This window comes from Cynocephalus volans, chromosome 6, assembly GCF_027409185.1.
Source record: "Cynocephalus volans isolate mCynVol1 chromosome 6, mCynVol1.pri, whole genome shotgun sequence".
NCBI lineage: Eukaryota > Metazoa > Chordata > Mammalia > Dermoptera > Cynocephalidae > Cynocephalus > Cynocephalus volans.
The window spans coordinates 112,851,993-112,869,981 of NC_084465.1; the positions used below are offsets into that span (position 1 = coordinate 112,851,993).

A 17,989-nucleotide genomic window follows, 5' to 3' on the forward strand; every position below is an offset into this window, starting at 1 on the left:
CTATAAGGGAGCCCCAATCAGGTTAACATCAGACTTTTCATCACAAACCCTAAAAGCTAGAAAGGAATGGGATGATATTTTCAAAATACTAAAAGACAAAGATTGCCAGACAAGAATACTCTACCCTGCAAGGCTATCTTTCCGAAATGAAGGGCAAATGGTATATTTCTCAGACAAACAAAAACTGTGAGAGTTCACTACCACACGACCACCCTTACAAGAAATCCTCAAGGGAGTACTGGGTTTGGTTCCTGAAAAATAACTACCACTGCCATAAAAACCCAAGAAAAATCTAAACTCACTAGTATAATAAAAATGGCATTCATGAAGAGAAAACAAGCAAACAAAAACACTATCTACAACCTAAGGAACCAACAAACACAGAAACCAAACAGTAAATCAGAAAGCAAGGAACAAAAGACACTTAAGACAACCAAACAACCAATAAAATGCTAGGAATAATTTATTAATCAACACCTTTCAATAACAACTCTTAATGTAAAAGGCTTAAATTCCCCAATTAAAAGACACAGACTGGCTGACTGGATCAAAAAGCAGGACCCAACTATATGCTGCCTACAAGAGACCCACCTCACCCATAAAGATTCACACAGACTAACAGTGAAAGGATGGAAAAAGATTTACCATGCAAACAGAAAAGAAAAACGAGCTGGAGTAGCTATTCTTATATCTGACAAAATAGACTTTAAACTAAAAACCATAAAAAGAGACAATAAGGGACACTACTTAATGATAAAAGGACTGATCCATCAAGAAGACATAACAATCATAAATATGTTTGCACCCAATGTTGGAGCAGCCAGATTTATAAAACAAACTCTATCAGACCTAAAGAAGGAAATAGACACTAATACCATAATAGCAGGGGACCTGAACACCCCACTGTCAATATTAGACAGATCATCTAGGCAAAGAATCAGTAGAGAAACACAAGATCTAAAAAAGACTCTAGACCAATAGGACTTGGCAGATATCTACAGAACATTCCACCCAACAACCTCAGAATATTCATTCTTCTCATCAGCACATGGATCATTCTCCAGGATAGATCACATATTAGGTCACAAATCAGGTCTCAATAAATTCAAAAAAATTGGAATTATCCCATGTGTCTTCTCAGACCACAATGGATTAAAACTAGAAATTAATAACAAACGAAACTCTAGAAACTATACAAACACATGGAAATTAAACAGCATTCTACTTAATGACATATGGGTCCAAGAAGAAATCAAGCAGGAAATCAAAAAATTTATTGAAACTAATGAAAACAATGATACATCATACCAAAACCTGTGGGATACTGCAAAAGCAGTATTGAGGGGAAAATTTATTGCATTAAACGCTCACTTCAGAAGAATAGAAAGATGGCAAGTGAACAACCTAACAATTCACCTTAAAGAACTAGAAAAACAAGAACAATCCAAACCTAAAGTTAGCAGATAGAAAGAAATCATTAAGATAAGAGCAGAACTGAATGAAATTGAAAACCAAAAAACAATTCAAAAGATCAACGAATCAAAAAGTTGGTTTTTTGAAAAGATAAATAAAATCGACAAACCATTAGCATGGCTAACAAAAAAAAGAAGAGAGAAGACTCAAATAACAAAAATTAGAAATGAAAAAAGCGATATTACAACTGATTCATCTGAAATACAAGGAATCATTCGAGACTACTATAAACAACTATACGCCAACAAATTTGAAAATCTGGAGGAAATGGATAAATTTCTGGACACACACAAGCTCCCAAAACTGAACCATGAAGATGTAGAAAATTTGAATAGACCAATAACAAGAAAGGAGATTGAAGCTGTTATCAGAAGGCTCCCAACAAAGAAAAGCCCAGGACCAGATGGATTCACAGCAGAATTTTACCAAACATTCAAAGAGGAATTGACACCGATTCTTTACAAACTATTCCAAAAGATTGAAACGGACGCAAATCTCCCAAACTCATTCTATGAAGCAAACATCATCCTGATACCAAAACCAGGTAAAGATATAACCAAAAAAGAAAACTACAGGCCGATATCCTTGATGAATATAGATGCAAAAATCCTCACTAAAATACTAGCAAACAGAATACAGCAACACATACGTAAAATTATTCATCACGATCAAGTGGGATTCATCCCAGGGATGCAAGGTTGGTTCAACATACGCAAATCAATAAATATGATACACCATATTAATAAAGTGAAACACAAGGACCATACGATCATCTCTATAGATGCTGAAAAAGCATTTGATAAAGTTCAGCACTCATTCATGACAAAGACCCTCTATAAGTTAGGTATAGAGGGAAAGTATCTCAACATAATTAAAGCCATATATGATAAACCCACTGCCAATATCATCCTGAATGGGGAAAAGCTGAAAGCTTTTCCTTTAAGAACAGGAACTAGACAAGGATGCCCACTCTCACCACTTCTATTCAACATAGTTTTGGAAGTACTAGCCAGAGCAATCAGAGAAGAGAAGGAGATAAAGGGCATCCAGATTGGAAAAGATGAAGTCAAACTGTCCCTGTTTGCAGATGACATGATCCTATATATCGAACAGCCTAAAACCTCTACAAAAAAACTCTTGGAATTGATAAATGATTTCAGCACAGTAGCAGGATACAAAATCAACACACAAAAATCAGTAGCATTTCTTTTCTCCAATAGTGAAGACGCAGAACGAGAAATCAAGAAAGCCTGCCCATTTACAATAGCCACCAAAAAAATAAAATACTTAGGAACTGAGTTAACAAAGGAGGTGAAAAATCTCTATAATGAGAACTACAAACCGCTGCTGAGAGAAATTAGAGAGGATACAAGAAGATGGAAAGATATCCCATGCTCTTGGATTGGAAGAATCAACATAGTGAAAATGTCCATACTACCCAAAGTGATATACAAATTCAATGCAATCCCCATCAAAATTCCAAAGACATTTTCCTCAGAAATGGAAAAAACTATCCAGACATTTATATGGAACAATAAAAGACCACGCATAGCCAAAGCAATGCTGAGCAAAAAAAATAAAGCTGGAAGCATAACACTACCTGACTTTAAGCTATACTACAAAGCTATAATAACCAAAACAGTATGGTACTGGCATAAAAACAGACACACTGATCAATGGAATAGAATAGAGAATCCAGAAATCAACCCACACACTTACTGCCAGCTGATCTTTGACAAAGGCACCAAGCCTATTCACTGGGGAAGGGACTGCCTCTTCAGCAAATGGTGCTGGGATAACTGGATATCCATATGCAGGAGAATGAAACTAGATCCATACCTCTCACCATATACTAAAATCAACTCAAAGTGGATTAAGGATTTAAATATACACCCTGAAACAATAAAACTTCTTAAAGAAAACATAGGAGAAACACTTCAGGAAATAGGACTGGACACAGACTTCATGAATACAACCCCAAAAGCACGGGCAAACAAAGGAAAAATGAACAAATAGGATTATATCAAACGAAAAAGCTTCTGCACAGCAAAAGAAACAATTAACAGAGTTAAAAGACAACCAACAGAGTGGGAGAAAATATTTGCAAAATATACATCTGACAAAGGATTAATATCCAGAATATATAAGGAACTCAAACAACTTTACAAGAAGAAAACAAGCAACCCAATTAAAAAATGGGCAAAAGAGCTAAGTAGGCATTTCTCTAAGGAAGATATACAAATGGCCAACAGACATATGAAAAAATGCTCAACATCACTCAGCATCCAGGAAATGCAAATCAAAACCACATTGAGGGGCCGGCCCATGGCTCACTCGGGAGAGTGCGGTGCTGATAACACCAAGGCCCCGGGTTCGGATCCCATATACAGATGGCCGGTTCACTCACTGGCTGAGTGTGGTGTTGACAACACCAAGTCAAGGGTTAAGATCCCCTTACCGGTCATCTTTTAAAAAAAAAAAAAAAAACCACATTGAGATACCATCTAACCCCAGTTAGGATGGCTAAAATCCAAAAGACTCTGAGCGATAAATGCTGGCGAGGTTGCGGAGAAAAGGGAACTCTCATACATTGTTGGTGGGACTGCAAAATGGTGCGGCCTCTATGGAAAATGGTATGGAGGTTCCTCAAACAATTGCAGATAGATCTACCATACGACCCAGCTATCCCACTGTTGGGAATGTACCCAGAGGAATGGAAATCATCAAGTCGAAGGTATACCTGTTCCCCAATGTTCATCGCAGCACTCTTTACAATAGCCAAGAGTTGGAACCAGCCCAAATGTCCATCATCAGATGAGTGGATATGGAAAATGTGGTACATCTACACAATGGAATACTACTCAGCTATAAAAACGAGTGAAATACTGCCATTTGCAACAACATGGATGGACCTTGAGAGAATTATATTAAGTGAAACGAGTCAGGCACAGAAAGAGAAATACCACATGTTCTCACTTATTGGTGCGAGCTAAAAATTAATATATAAATTCACACACACACACACACGCATGCACACACACACACACACACACACACACACAAAACCGGGGTGGGGGGAAGAAGATATAACAACCACAATTACTTGAAGATGATACGACAAGCAAACAGAAAGGACATTGTTGGGGGGAAGGCGGGGAGGGAGAAGGGAGGGAGGTTTTGGTAATGGGGAGCAATAATCAGCCACAATGTATATCGACAAAATAAAATTTAAAAAAAAAAAAAAAAAAGAAGCAAAGGGACGGTGGGACCCAGGATTCTGTTATGGAAAAAAAAAATTTAAAAAAAAAAAAAAAAAAACGGTGGGGGAAGAAGATATAACAACCACAATTACTTGAAGTTGATGCGACAAGCAAACAGAAAGGACATTGTTGGGGGGGGAGAAGGGAGGGAGGTTTTGGTGATGGGGAGCAATAATCAGCCACAATGTATATCGACAAAATAAAATTTTAAAAAATAAAAATAAATTGCTTTTTCATGTTATTTGCTTAAAAAAAAAAAAAAGATAGAAATTCTAAATCCAGAGTCCACTGAAGGGTTTCAAAGGATGCACAAAGAGCTTGAAATCATTGGCAAGCTTTTTTGGGTATGTTTGTTCTCTGGGGCAAGAGTCTATAGCATTGATCAAATTCAAAGGGCCTATGACCTTCCTCCCCAAAAGAAGATTTAAAACCATGGTTTTGGGAATAACAGCCCAATATTCCTCTATCCTACTATGAATAATACTTAGCCATTGTTTAATATTCGCCTATCTTTCTCAAAAGCCTATGTACCAAGAGTAAAGGGATAGTATTTATTCATTGCTATGTTATAGTGCCTGGCACATTGGCTGCCACCTAACTGATGCTCAATAAATACTTGAATGAATGAAGAAAAAATAAATAAATAAATAAAAATAAAAATAAATAAAAAATGAATTTTACTTTACAACCCAGTACACACATCCAAGTAATAGAAAGGTTGTGGATCAACAGAATCACTAATACATTGCTGATTAGTGTGAAAAACTAATAGAACCATTTCTGAAATATAGATTTAAACCTTGCATAACCTGCCCAGCAATTCCACTTTTAGATATGTCTAAATAAATTTCAGCATAAATGCATCAGGAGACACATGCAAGAATATTTATATCTGCACTGTCCAGAATGGCTAAAAAACTAAACAGAGTGATGCCCATCATTGAGGACAGATACAATGGATAAATAGAATACTATACAGCCAACAGAACACTATTGTTAAACACACGTCAATAAATCTTAGTAATATAATGTTAAGTCCAATTAGCACGACCCCAGGACTGGATGGTGCTTAGGAATTATTGCTGATATCGTTAGGTGTAATAATGGAAATATGGCTATGTAAGAAAATGTCAAATTTTTGTGTTTGGTATTTTTGTTTTGGTTTTGGTTTGGGGGTTGTTGTTTTTTTGGGCAGCTGGTGGGTACAGGGATCTGAACTCCTGGCCTTGATATTATAACACTGTGCTCTAACCAACTGAGCTAATGGACCAGCCCCTCAACTGCTTCTAGAGATGAGTACTGAAGTATGTTCAAGTGAAATGAGATGTCTAGAATTTGCTTTAAAATATTCCAGAAAAAGAAAAAGAGGAAGAAAATCATGACAGATGATGAAAGCCTGGCTAAATATTGCTAATTGTTGAAGCTGGAGGATGGGGATATAGGAGTTTGTAATGTTCTTCTCTCTGCTTTGTGAGTTTGAAATTTTCCAAAAAAAAGTTTTAAATAAATATACAAGCCAGTCCCAGAAGACAAAATATTTTCATGTCCCCCCCCACCACCACCTTTTTTTTGTGGCTGGCTGATATGGGATCCAATCCCTTGACCTTGATGTTATAACACCATGCTCTAACCAACTGAGCTAACCAGCCAGCCCTCATGCCCCTTTTACACAGTTCAAAAACAAATATGGGAGTGGGCAATGCTTTCTTGAGTGAGACTATAAAGGCACAGGCAACTAAAGCAAAAATACACAAATGGGACTACATCAAACTACAAAGCTTCTGCAGAGCCAAGGACACTGTCAACAAAGTGAAGACACAACCTACAGAATGGGAGGTGTCTGCAGACTACACATCAGACAAGGGCTAATATCCAGAATACACAAGGAACTTAAACAACTCAACAGCAAAAAGAAAAACAAATAACCCAATTAAAAGGTAGGCAAACGGCCTGAACAGACATTTCTTAAAAGAAGACTTAGAAATGGCTGACAAGCACATGAAAAAATGCTCAACATCACTAATCATCAGGGAAAGGCAGATTAAAACCACAATGAGATATCATCTCACTCCAGTTAAAATAGCTGTTATAGAGCGATCACGCGTCCTGCGGACTCCAGCTTCCACCCGGGAGCGAGGGAGCGACATGGCAGCCGCGGCCAAGCCTGAGAACCTCTCTCTGGTGGTGCACGGCCCCGGGGACCTGCGCCTGGAGAACTATCCCGTGCCTGAACCAGGCCCAAATGAGGTGCTGCTGAAAATGCATTCTGTTGGAATCTGCGGCTCAGATGTCCACTACTGGCAGCATGGTCGAATTGGTGATTTTGTTGTGAAAAAGCCAATGGTGCTGGGGCATGAAGCTTCGGGAACAGTCGTAAAAGTGGGATCACTGGTAAAGCACCTAAAACCAGGTGATCGCGTTGCCATTGAGCCTGGTGCTCCCCTAGAAACCGATGAATTCTGTAAGATTGGCCAATACAACCTGTCACCATCCATCTTCTTCTGTGCCACGCCACCCGACGACGGGAATCTCTGTCGGTTCTATAAGCACAATGCAAATTTCTGCTACAAGCTTCCTGACAGTGTCACCTTTGAGGAAGGAGCCCTGATTGAGCCACTCTCTGTGGGGATCCATGCCTGCCAGCGAGGTGGGGTCACCCTGGGGAACAGGGTCCTTGTGTGTGGAGCTGGGCCAATCGGGCTGGTCAGTTTGCTTGTGGCCAAGGCAATGGGAGCCCCTCAAGTAGTGGTGACTGATCTGTCTGCCTCTCGGTTGTCCAAAGCCAAGGAAGTTGGGGCTGATTTCGTCCTCCAGATCTCCAAGGAGAGCCCTCAGGAAATTGCCAGTAAAGTAGAAGGTCTGCTGGGGTGCAAGCCTGAAGTCACCATTGAGTGCACGGGGGCAGAGGCTGCCATCCATGCTGGCATCTATGCCACTCGCTCTGGTGGGACCCTGGTGCTTGTGGGGCTGGGCTCTGAGATGACCACAGTACCCCTAGTGCACGCAGCCATCCGGGAGGTAGATATCAAGGGTGTGTTTCGATACTGCAACACGTGGCCGGTGGCAATTTCAATGCTTGCATCCAAGTCTGTGAATGTAAAGCCCTTAGTCACCCATAGGTTTCCTCTGGAGAAAGCTCTGGAGGCTTTTGAAACATCCAAAAAGGGATTGGGCGTTAAAGTCATGCTCAAGTGTGACCCCAATGACCAGAATCCCTGATGTTAATTGGGTTTTGCCCTCATCCCCACCCTCTTAGCATTTCAGGGCTGATGGCTGGGCAGGAGTAGGCTTTGATGCAGAAGTTTCTTTTGAATGGTAAGAATAATTAAAATAATTCATTATAAATAGAGAGCCCTACCCAGTGAAGTTGGTTTATCTTAAAGACACAAGTAGAGAGAGAGTTTCGGGGAACTTAGCCAGAGTGACTAGTTCATGCTGAGCAAAGTTCAGTGAGTAGGACAGAATTTGACGGGCAGGCGCTGGGAATTCCCCGTCTTCCTGGAGTGCCTTCCTTGAGGGAGGAGAAAAGTCTGGTTCTACTAGGACTGACCAGGAGGGGGATGGGAGCTGAGTTGTGAAGGGACAACTTCATCAAGACTTAAATGGCCTAGAAACTAGTTTTCATGAAAATCTGCAACTCGGGCCGGGATGAGGGATTGTCAGTGGTTTGGTTTAGAGCACAATGTTTCTAGGGATAAGTGCTATTTGGTTTGATGATAAAAAGAGAATAAGAAAAGGGACTAATTTCCTGAGTCTAAGATAATTTTAAAACCAATCAAGTGAATAAAACCAAAATCCCATGTGAGTTCAAACCAGCTTGCATTCCCCAGTGTGAAAGGAACACTGCTTGAAGATTGTCTAAGAACCCTGTCATTTTATTTGCAAGGTGAAGAACCACCTTCCCAGCACTACCCTTAGGCACAGTCCCTTGTCACTAGGCAACCAGAAGACTCCTACCTAAGGACAGTCAAGGGGAGAACTTAAATCATGCCTCTAACTAGCCCATCACACAGGATTAGCCTCCCCTCCTAAGGTGAGTGAGGCTCACACTGCTGATGATTATCAGACAATTTCACTTAATTCTGGCTATTATCAACAGAAAACCTTGTCACTTCTCATAGCCAGTTAAGGCTCTTAGTATCTTTTCGTCTGTTGGAATGATATCTCTGAACTTGTCTTATTTTAATTGTGGGGTTTTTCTGTGTAAGATTTGGATCCAAATCACATCATACCCATTTGTGACTTACTTTGAGATTATTAATCAGGAATGAGGATATAGTAGCCGTGACATAACCTGGGCTGCAGCTTTTAATCTCTCACTTTGGCTGTGGGTAGAGAGAAAGTTTGAAGAGGTTCTGGTTTTCTTGTAACCAGAAGGCTGCGACCGGTGCCTGGAATTCCTCAAACTGCTTTGGGTAATAAATTCTGTTGGTGGAAAAAAAAAAAAAAAAATAGCTGTTATAAGACAAAAAATAACAAATGCTGGTGAGGATGTGAAGAAAAAGGAACTCCTCTACATTGCTGGTAGGAGTATAAATTGGTACAGACACTGTGGAAAACATATGGAGGTTCCTCAGAGAACTAAAAATAGATCTACCCTACAACCCAGCTATCCCATTACTGCATATACACCCAAAAGAAATGAAAGCAATATATCAAAAAGACACCTGCCCTCCCATGTTCATTGCAATGCTATTCACAATAGCCAAGAGATGAAATAAACTCAAATGTCCACCAACGGATGAATGGACAAAAAAAAAAAAAAACTGGAGTATATAAACACAATGGAGTATTACTCAGCTATAAAAAGAAATGATACCCTATAATTTGCAGCAACATGGATGGAACTGAAAACCATCATGTGAAGAAGTCAGGCACAGAAAGACAAATACCACATGATTTCACTCCTATGTAGAATCTTAAAAAATATATAGTGGTTCTCATAGAAGAAGAGAGTAGAATAATGGTCACCAGAGGCAGGGAGGAGGGGAGGGGGGTGAGAGAGAGGCAAAGGGGAGGACTGACAGGTACGAAACTGTGCCATCGACCCTTAGTGAATCATTGTGCAGTATATGCATGTATTGAAACAACACACTGTAGTCCACAAACATGTACAAGTAAATGTTTAAATGTTTTGAATTAAAAAAAATTTTTAATAAAAGCACAAATATGTCCAAGTAAATGGTAAATTTTAAAAGAAGAAGAAGAAAACAAATAAAAGATCCCCATACTGGCCAGCCACCAAAAAACAACAATAATAAAAATTTTTAAATTTTAAAAAGAAAAGAAAACTAAAAATGTGTGATAATTAGAAGAAAGAGGAGGAGAAAAAATTAAAAATTAAAAATCCAGGATAATGGTTTTTCCCGACGGGGAGGCGGGGGCTAGGGTAGCAAAGAAGAGCACCCTCAAGCAAGTTCTATGTAGTAATCTACTTATTGGGTTAGGTGCTGGATTCAGCTGGTGCTCGTATTTTTAAATAAATAGATAACAGAATAAAAGAGGTGCGTACACAGAATAATTGATGATAGTGCACAAATGAAAAATTGTGCATAATCCAATTCTGTGCACCTGATGTTTTAAAAAAAAGAGTATTATGGTTTCTGTACAAAGAATCTTACACTTCCAAAAGTGGGAGTGTGGGTCCAAGAAGAAATTAAACAAGAAATCAAAAAATTTCTTAAAACTAATGAAAATAACGACACATCATACCAAAACCTGTGGGATACTGAAAAAGCAGTATTTAGGGGGAAATTAATCACATTAAATGCTTACTTCAGAAGAATGGAAAGATGGCAAATAAACAACCTAACACTTCGCCTTAAAGATCTAGAAAAACAAGAACAATCCAAACCCTAAGTTAGTAGACAGAAAGAAAAAAATTAAGATCAGAGCAGAACTAAATGAAATAGAAACCCGAAAAATAATACAAAAGATCAATGAAACAAAAAGTTGATTTTTTGAAAAGATGAATAAAATTGGCAAACCTTTAGCAAGGTTAACTAAGAAAAGAAAAGAGAAGACCCAAATAACAAAAATTAGAAATGACAAAGGTGATATTACAACTGACACCTCAGAAATAACAAGGAATCATTTGAGACTACCGTAAACAACTATATGTCAACAAATTTGAAAATCTGGAGGAAATGGATAAATTTCTGGACATACACAAACTACCAAAACTGAGGCAAGAAGATATAGAAAATCTGAACAGACCAATAACAATAAAAGAGATTGAAGCTGTTACCAGAAGGCTCCCAACAAAGAAAAGCCCAGGACCAGATGGGTTCACTGCAGAGTTCTACTAAACCTTCAAAGAGGAACTGATACCAATTCTCTACAAACTGTTCCAAAAGATTGAAACAGAGGCCATTCTCCCAAACTCATTCTATGAGGCAAACATCACCCTGATACCAAAACCAGACAAAGATGCATCAAAAATAGAAAACTACAGACCATTATCCTTGATAAATATAAATGCAAAAATCCTCAATAAGATACTAGCTAACAGAATACAGCAACACGCACACAAAATTATACACCATGATCAAGTGGGATTCATCCCAGGGATGCAAGGTTGGTTCAACATATGTAAATCAATAAATGTGACACACCACATCAATAAAAACAAAGACAAAAAACAAATGATCATCTCTATAGACGCTGAAAAAGCATTTGACAAAATTCAGCACTCTTTTATGATAAAGACTCTCTACAAGTTAGGTATAGATGGAAAGTATCTCAACACAATTAAAGCCATATGTGATAAGCCCATTGCCAATATCATTCTGAATGGGGAAAAGCTGAAAGCTTTTCCTTTAAGAACAGGAACTAGACAAGGATGCCCACTCTCATCACTCCTATTCAACATAGTGTTGGAAGTACTAGCCAGAGCAATCAGAGAAGAGAAGGAAATAAAGGGCATCCAGACTGGAAAGGATGAAGTCAAACTGTCCCTGTTTGCAGATGATATGATCTTATATATTGAACAGCCTAAAGCCTCTAAAAAAAACTCCTAGAGTTGATAAATGATTTCAGCAAACTTGCAGGATATAAAATCAACACACAAAAATCAGTAGCAATTCTATACTCCAACAGTGAACATGCAGAAAAAGAAATCAAGAAAGCTAGCCCATTTACAATAGTCATCAAAAAAATAAAATACTTAGTAATAAACCTAACCAAAGATGTGAAAAATCTCAACGAAGAGAACTACAAACCACTGTTGAAAGAAATTAAAGAGGACACAAGAAGATGGAAAGATATCCCATGCTCTTGGATTGGAAGAATTAACATTGTGAAAATGTCCATATTACCCAAAGTGATCTACAAATTCAATGCAATCCCCATCAAAGTTCCAATGACATTTTTCTCAGAGATGGAAAAAGCTATCCAGACATTTATATGGAATAACAAAAGACCATGCATAGCCAAAGCAATCCTGAGCAAAAACAATAAAGCTGGAGGCATAACACTACCTGACTTTAAACTATATTACAAAGCTATAATAACCAAAACAGCACAGTACTGGCATAAAAACAGACACATGGATCAAAGGAATAGAATAGAAAACCCAGAAATTAACCCATACTCCTACAGCCATCTAATCTTCGACAAAGGCAACAAGTCTACATACTGGAGAAGAGACTGCCTTTTCAATAAATGGTGCTGGGAAAACTGGATACTCATATGTAGGAGAATGAAACTATACCTGTACCTATCATCATATACCAAAATAAACTCAAAATGGATTAAAGAATTAAATATACATCCTGAAACAATAAAACTCCTTAAAGAAAACATGGGGGAAACACTCCAGGAAGGAGGAGTGGGTACAGACTTCATGAATAGGACCCCAAAAGCACAGGCAACTAAAGGAAAAATAAATAAATGGGATTATGTCAAACTAAAAAGCTTCTGAACAGCAAAAGAAACAATCAACAGAGTAAATAGACAACCAACAGAGTGGGAGAAAATATTTGCAAAATATACATCTGACAAAGGATTAACATCCAGAATATAGAAGGAACTCAAATAACTTTACAGCAAAAAACAAATAACCCAATTAAAAAATAGGCAAAGGAGCTGAATAGGCATTTCTCAAAGGAAGATATACAAATGGCCAACAGACACATGAAAAAATGCTCAACTTCACTCAGCACCTGGGAAATGCAAATCAAAACCACACTGAGATACCATCTCACCCCAGTTAGGATGACTAATATCCAAAAGACTGAGAACGATAAGTGCTGGAGAGGTCACGGAGAAAAAGGAACTCTCATACACTGTTGGTGGGGCTGCAAAATGATGCAGCCTTTATGGAAAATGGTATAGAGGTTCCTCAAACAATTGCAGATAGATCTACCATATGACACAGCTATCCCACTGCTGGGAATATACCCAGAGGAATGGAAATCATCATGCCGAAGGGATACCTGTACTCCAATGTTTATTGCAGCACTATTAACAATAGCTGGGAGTTGGAACCAGCCCAAATGTCCGTCATCGGATAAGTGGATAAGGAAACTGTGGTACATCTACACAATGGAATAGGTATATTCCTCTGCTATAAAAAAGAACAAAATACTACCATTCACAACAACATGGATGGACTTAGAGAAAATTATATCAAGTGAAAGAAGTCAGGCACAGAAAGAGAAATACCACATGTTCTCACTTATTTGTGGGAGCTAAAAATAAATAAATAAATACACAAATGGGGGGGGCAGGGAAGAAGACACAACAATCACAGTTCCTTGAACTTGTTAAGACAAGTGAACAGATATGATGTTGATGGGTAGGCGGGGAGGGAGAAATTGGTAAAGGGACACGAAAATCAATTACATTGTATATTGATAAAATTTTTAAAACAAAATAAAAAATAAAAAAAGAAATAAAAAACAAAAGTGGGAAAGATGTCCACCAAAATTTCTGAATTAGGAATCAAGAAAGCAACTTCCTGGCCTTTGTTCTGCCACTGACTTTCCACATTGCTTTGGAATTGAATTCCTGTGGCTGGCTCAGTTTCCCCACCTGTCAAATGAGCAATTTGAGACAAATCATTGCTGACACTTCTATCAAGAGAGGGAGGATGACAGAATACTGGGCAGAGAGGCAAACGCGACAAGTGTCTCTGCAACAGGATCCATGCCCCTCCCACAACAGCAGGGAGCCCTCCTGTGCCCTCACCCATTGCACCCTCCTCCAGGGCCACCCCCCGATTCCTACCCACCCCTTACAGGACCCTGGATCTGGTCTCCATTCTTCCCTTGTTCCTCACTCTTATAGAACCTAGGCTGAAAAGATAAAAAATAAATAAATAAATGAAAAAAATAAGTAAACAAAGTGTAAAACAAAAAGAACCTGGGTTGAGTCCATTCTCCCACCCACCCCTGCCTCTCAGTCTCCCATGCCCCTCTCCCACCCAGACACCCAGACATCCTGGCCTGATCATTCTTAGGAAATCCAGCCTGCCTTCAGTCCCTGAAGATCCAGGGCAAGCAAGGCCTGGTGGTTCTTGTAGCCACCTACACGCTCCCCTCTCCAGGCCTGAAATGTTGCTCCTAGACACCCAGACAGAGGAAGAGCCAGGCCCAGCAGCTCCAGCCCAGAGACAATAACTTGGTCCTCATAGCAGGCAGGCCTCAGCCACAATTAGGCCCCCCTAGGGAGACTGCTTGGCTGCTGTGTCCCTCCCAGGCCAGTTACACGTGACCCCCTGCCTCTCTCCTTCCATCATTCCCATGTCCAGGAGCTGAGGGTCCTCTGAAAGACCTCCTGTGGCCTCCCCCTTTATTTCAGAAAGCCCTCCGAAGCTCAGAGACAGAAGTCAGTCAGACTTGGAGGACTTCCTACCCCTTCTGAAGGGCAGGCTAGAAGTACAGGGGGACTAGCTGCCCCCTCGGAGCAGCCTCCACCAGAGACTGATGGGAGTCAGTGTGTACATGCCAGATCCCTCCCCCTCAGTTGACGTTCTCAGTGGGACAAAGCTCCAGTCTCCCACAGCACTAACCTGCTTCATAATGTGCCTTCATCATTCCCCATGGGTGTTTCCCGCACCTCGAAACTAAGCCTGCTTTCATTGGCACCTTTTTTGTCTTAGGGTCTGCTTCTAGGAGAACTCGAACTAAGACAGTGGGATCTCAGGGAATTATCTAGGCCAGCCCCTTCCCTTTAGAGATGAGGAAACTGAGACCCAGAGAGGATAGATGACCTGTCCTCCCTGAAACCTGGTCATCACCATGAACCCCTTCACGCATATGGCTTCCTCCACCTGAAAGGGAACATGCTGAAATTCCTCAGAACCTTCAGGTAGTGTTTCCCAGATTTCATTCATTCACAGACAATATTCACAATTTTTGCCACAAGTCATGTGCCTTTTTCACATTTATCATACCCACATTTCCACTTGCAGTATTTCTCTAGTACATTTTAATGGACTCTCTTTTTCAGTTAAATTTATTTTTTCCATGCTAATTTATTTTAAAAATCAAAATTATATTTTAATAGGTGATATATTCATATGGTTCAAAATTCAAAAGGTACAATCATGATAAAAGTGAAAAATCTTGCTCCTGTTCCTACCCCCACCCTCCCAGATCCATAGTACCAGTTTCTTGTATCTTTCCCACAATAATCCAGGACTACACAAGCGTTTGTGTGTTTGCATTTTCTTTAATACATGTGTTTTTAAAGTTAATGTTATAATGAAACAATAAATAAAAGCCAGTGTCACTTGCCTGTGAATAGAAGGTAATGGTAAAAATAAATATATGGATATAAAACAAAATTAAATTCCTAGAATCCTTCGCTTGACAAAGGCTCTGATCTGGAGATTTGCTCTTTCGCTGTTACAAAGATGAATTAAGTGTCAGAGAGGTGCTGAGGACCTAAGAGTCCCAAATGGAGACTTTCTCCTGGGCTGAATCAGCAGGATTATGGGAGTCCTGAAAAGAGACCAACATTCTCACATGTGCGTCGCTGATGAATGCCAAGGCTGTGTTCCAGCAAAACCACCAACTTATCACCACTGGAACATCCCATCCAAAGACAGAATTCACTTCACGGCCTTGAACTATAAACCCTTTCTGGGTTGGACAGAATCAGCTTTGCCACTTCCTACTTGTGCTGGGCATCAGTATCCTCACTGGTTTGAAAAAGAAAACAGCACTGACAGCCTCTGCTTACCCACGCTCCTGAGAGTGTGGCCCCATGTGCCATCTCTCCTGAGTCCTCATCCCTCCACTCCTTACTTATTGACTAGTAAATACTTGCTCTTGTGATGAGATATGTGTAAATTAATTTTTTAAAAAACAACTTGACATTTATTTATTGGTTGGTTCATTTCCCATCACATTGGCAAAAAGAAAAAAGAATTTGAGTGTGATAGTATTGAGTGCTGAGAAGACTTGGAGAAACTATATTATCATATGGTGATGTTTGGAGTGTAAATCAATAGAAAGAATTTTTGTTGACTGCCCCAAAGCTGAGGATAAAATGGGATCGATAAAAAGCCCCACATTCTGAAGAGAGCTGCAGACAAACCCTTCAGGACTTCCTAGTGAGAGAGCCGGTCTGGTCCTGCAAATCTCCACCATCACCCACCTCTGTGAAACCGAGCTTGTGGGGGTCCTCTCCTGCGCCTACAGGGGGCGCCCTGCACCTCAAAGCAAGTGAAGGGGTTGCTCCAAAAGAACCTTGTGGAGCTGGTTGGTTAGCTCAGTTGGTTAGAGCGCAGTGTTATAACATTAAGGTCAAGGGTTCGGATCCCCATACAGGCCAGCCGCCAAAAAGAAAAACCCAAAAGAACCTTGTGGAGCTGGTTGGTTAGCTCAGTTGGTTAGAGCGCAGTGTTATAACATTAAGGTCAAGGGTTCCGATCCCCATACAGGCCAGCCGCCAAAAAGAAAAACCCAAAAGAACCTTGTGGAGCTGGTTGGTTAGCTCAGTTGGTTAGAGCGCAGTGTTATAACATTAAGGTCAAGGGTTCGGATCCCCATACAGGCCAGCCGCCAAAAAGAAAAACCCAAAAGAACCTTGTGGAGCTGGTTGGTTAGCTCAGTTGGTTAGAGCGCAGTGTTATAACATTAAGGTCAAGGGTTCGGATCCCCATACAGGCCAGCCGCCAAAAAGAAAAACCCAAAAGAACCTTGTGGAGCTGGTTGGTTAGCTCAGTTGGTTAGAGCGCAGTGTTATAACATTAAGGTCAAGGGTTCGGATCCCCATACAGGCCAGCCGCCAAAAAGAAAAACCCAAAAGAACCTTGTGGAGCTGGTTGGTTAGCTCAGTTGGTTAGAGCGCAGTGTTATAACATTAAGGTCAAGGGTTCGGATCCCCATACAGGCCAGCCGCCAAAAAGAAAAACCCAAAAGAACCTTGTGGAGCTGGTTGGTTAGCTCAGTTGGTTAGAGCGCAGTGTTATAACATTAAGGTCAAGGGTTCCGATCCCCATACAGGCCAGCCGCCAAAAAGAAAAACCCAAAAGAACCTTGTGGAGACTGGAGGCCCCTCTCAGGGCTGCAGGAACTGGAAGGCCCAGATGAGGCTGTAAGAAGTTCTTAGAAGAACCTGATACGTGTCCCTAAGGTTTGGAGACCTATATGAACATGGAGACAAACTAGTGCTGGCTTCAAACCTGGAGCATTCTGGAGGAGGGACAGAGACTGACTGGAGCAGCCTGAGATGGCTGAGATAAGAGTGCATCCTTTCGGCTTGGCAAGAATATTCAAGATACCCTATGCCAAGTGAATGCCAACAAAAGTGGTAAACTCAAGGTGTTATGATAGGCCCCTGCCCAAGACAGCTGCCTTCTGCAGGAAGTGTAATCCCCTGGGGGTGGGGTGGGGGGAGAGGACAGGGGCTGAGGGGTTGTCACAAGAGGTCAGCCAGAGGTTGGAAAACTACTCACCAAAATGACAATAGAGATTACTTCAGATGAGGGAGGAAGAGAAGAAATTGGGACTAGAGGGTATGGTCAAAGAGATTGTTCCCCTTATCTGTAAAATATTATTAAGTGTATTTGTCCATTATTTATATTTTTAAAAATAATTTGAAGAACTCATGTCCCTGAGGGTCTAGAGGCCTAGATACAAATAGCCAGCACCAATGCAAACCTTTGTGGACATCTCTTGTTTCATCCTGAAAATCCATGCAAATTCTGTATTCTACTTCATAATATGTTTGTTTTAATATGAACGTGATGCTTTCAATTTTAACTTATTGGTTAAGTTACGTAATTTTCCTACCACCATCACTAT

At 40.2% G+C, this 17,989-nt stretch overlaps 1 protein-coding gene across 1 annotated transcript; it reads left to right on the plus strand.

Moving 5' to 3' along the window:
• Positions 1 to 6,830: 6,830 nt before the first annotated feature.
• LOC134380722 (sorbitol dehydrogenase-like) lies at positions 6,831 to 8,066 on the plus strand. The gene has a single exon (XM_063100842.1). It carries the CDS (start codon positions 6,879 to 6,881, stop codon positions 7,950 to 7,952), a length of 1,074 nt encoding a protein of 357 aa, XP_062956912.1. The 5' UTR covers positions 6,831 to 6,878; the 3' UTR covers positions 7,953 to 8,066.
• The last annotated feature ends 9,923 nt before the right edge of the window (positions 8,067 to 17,989 follow it).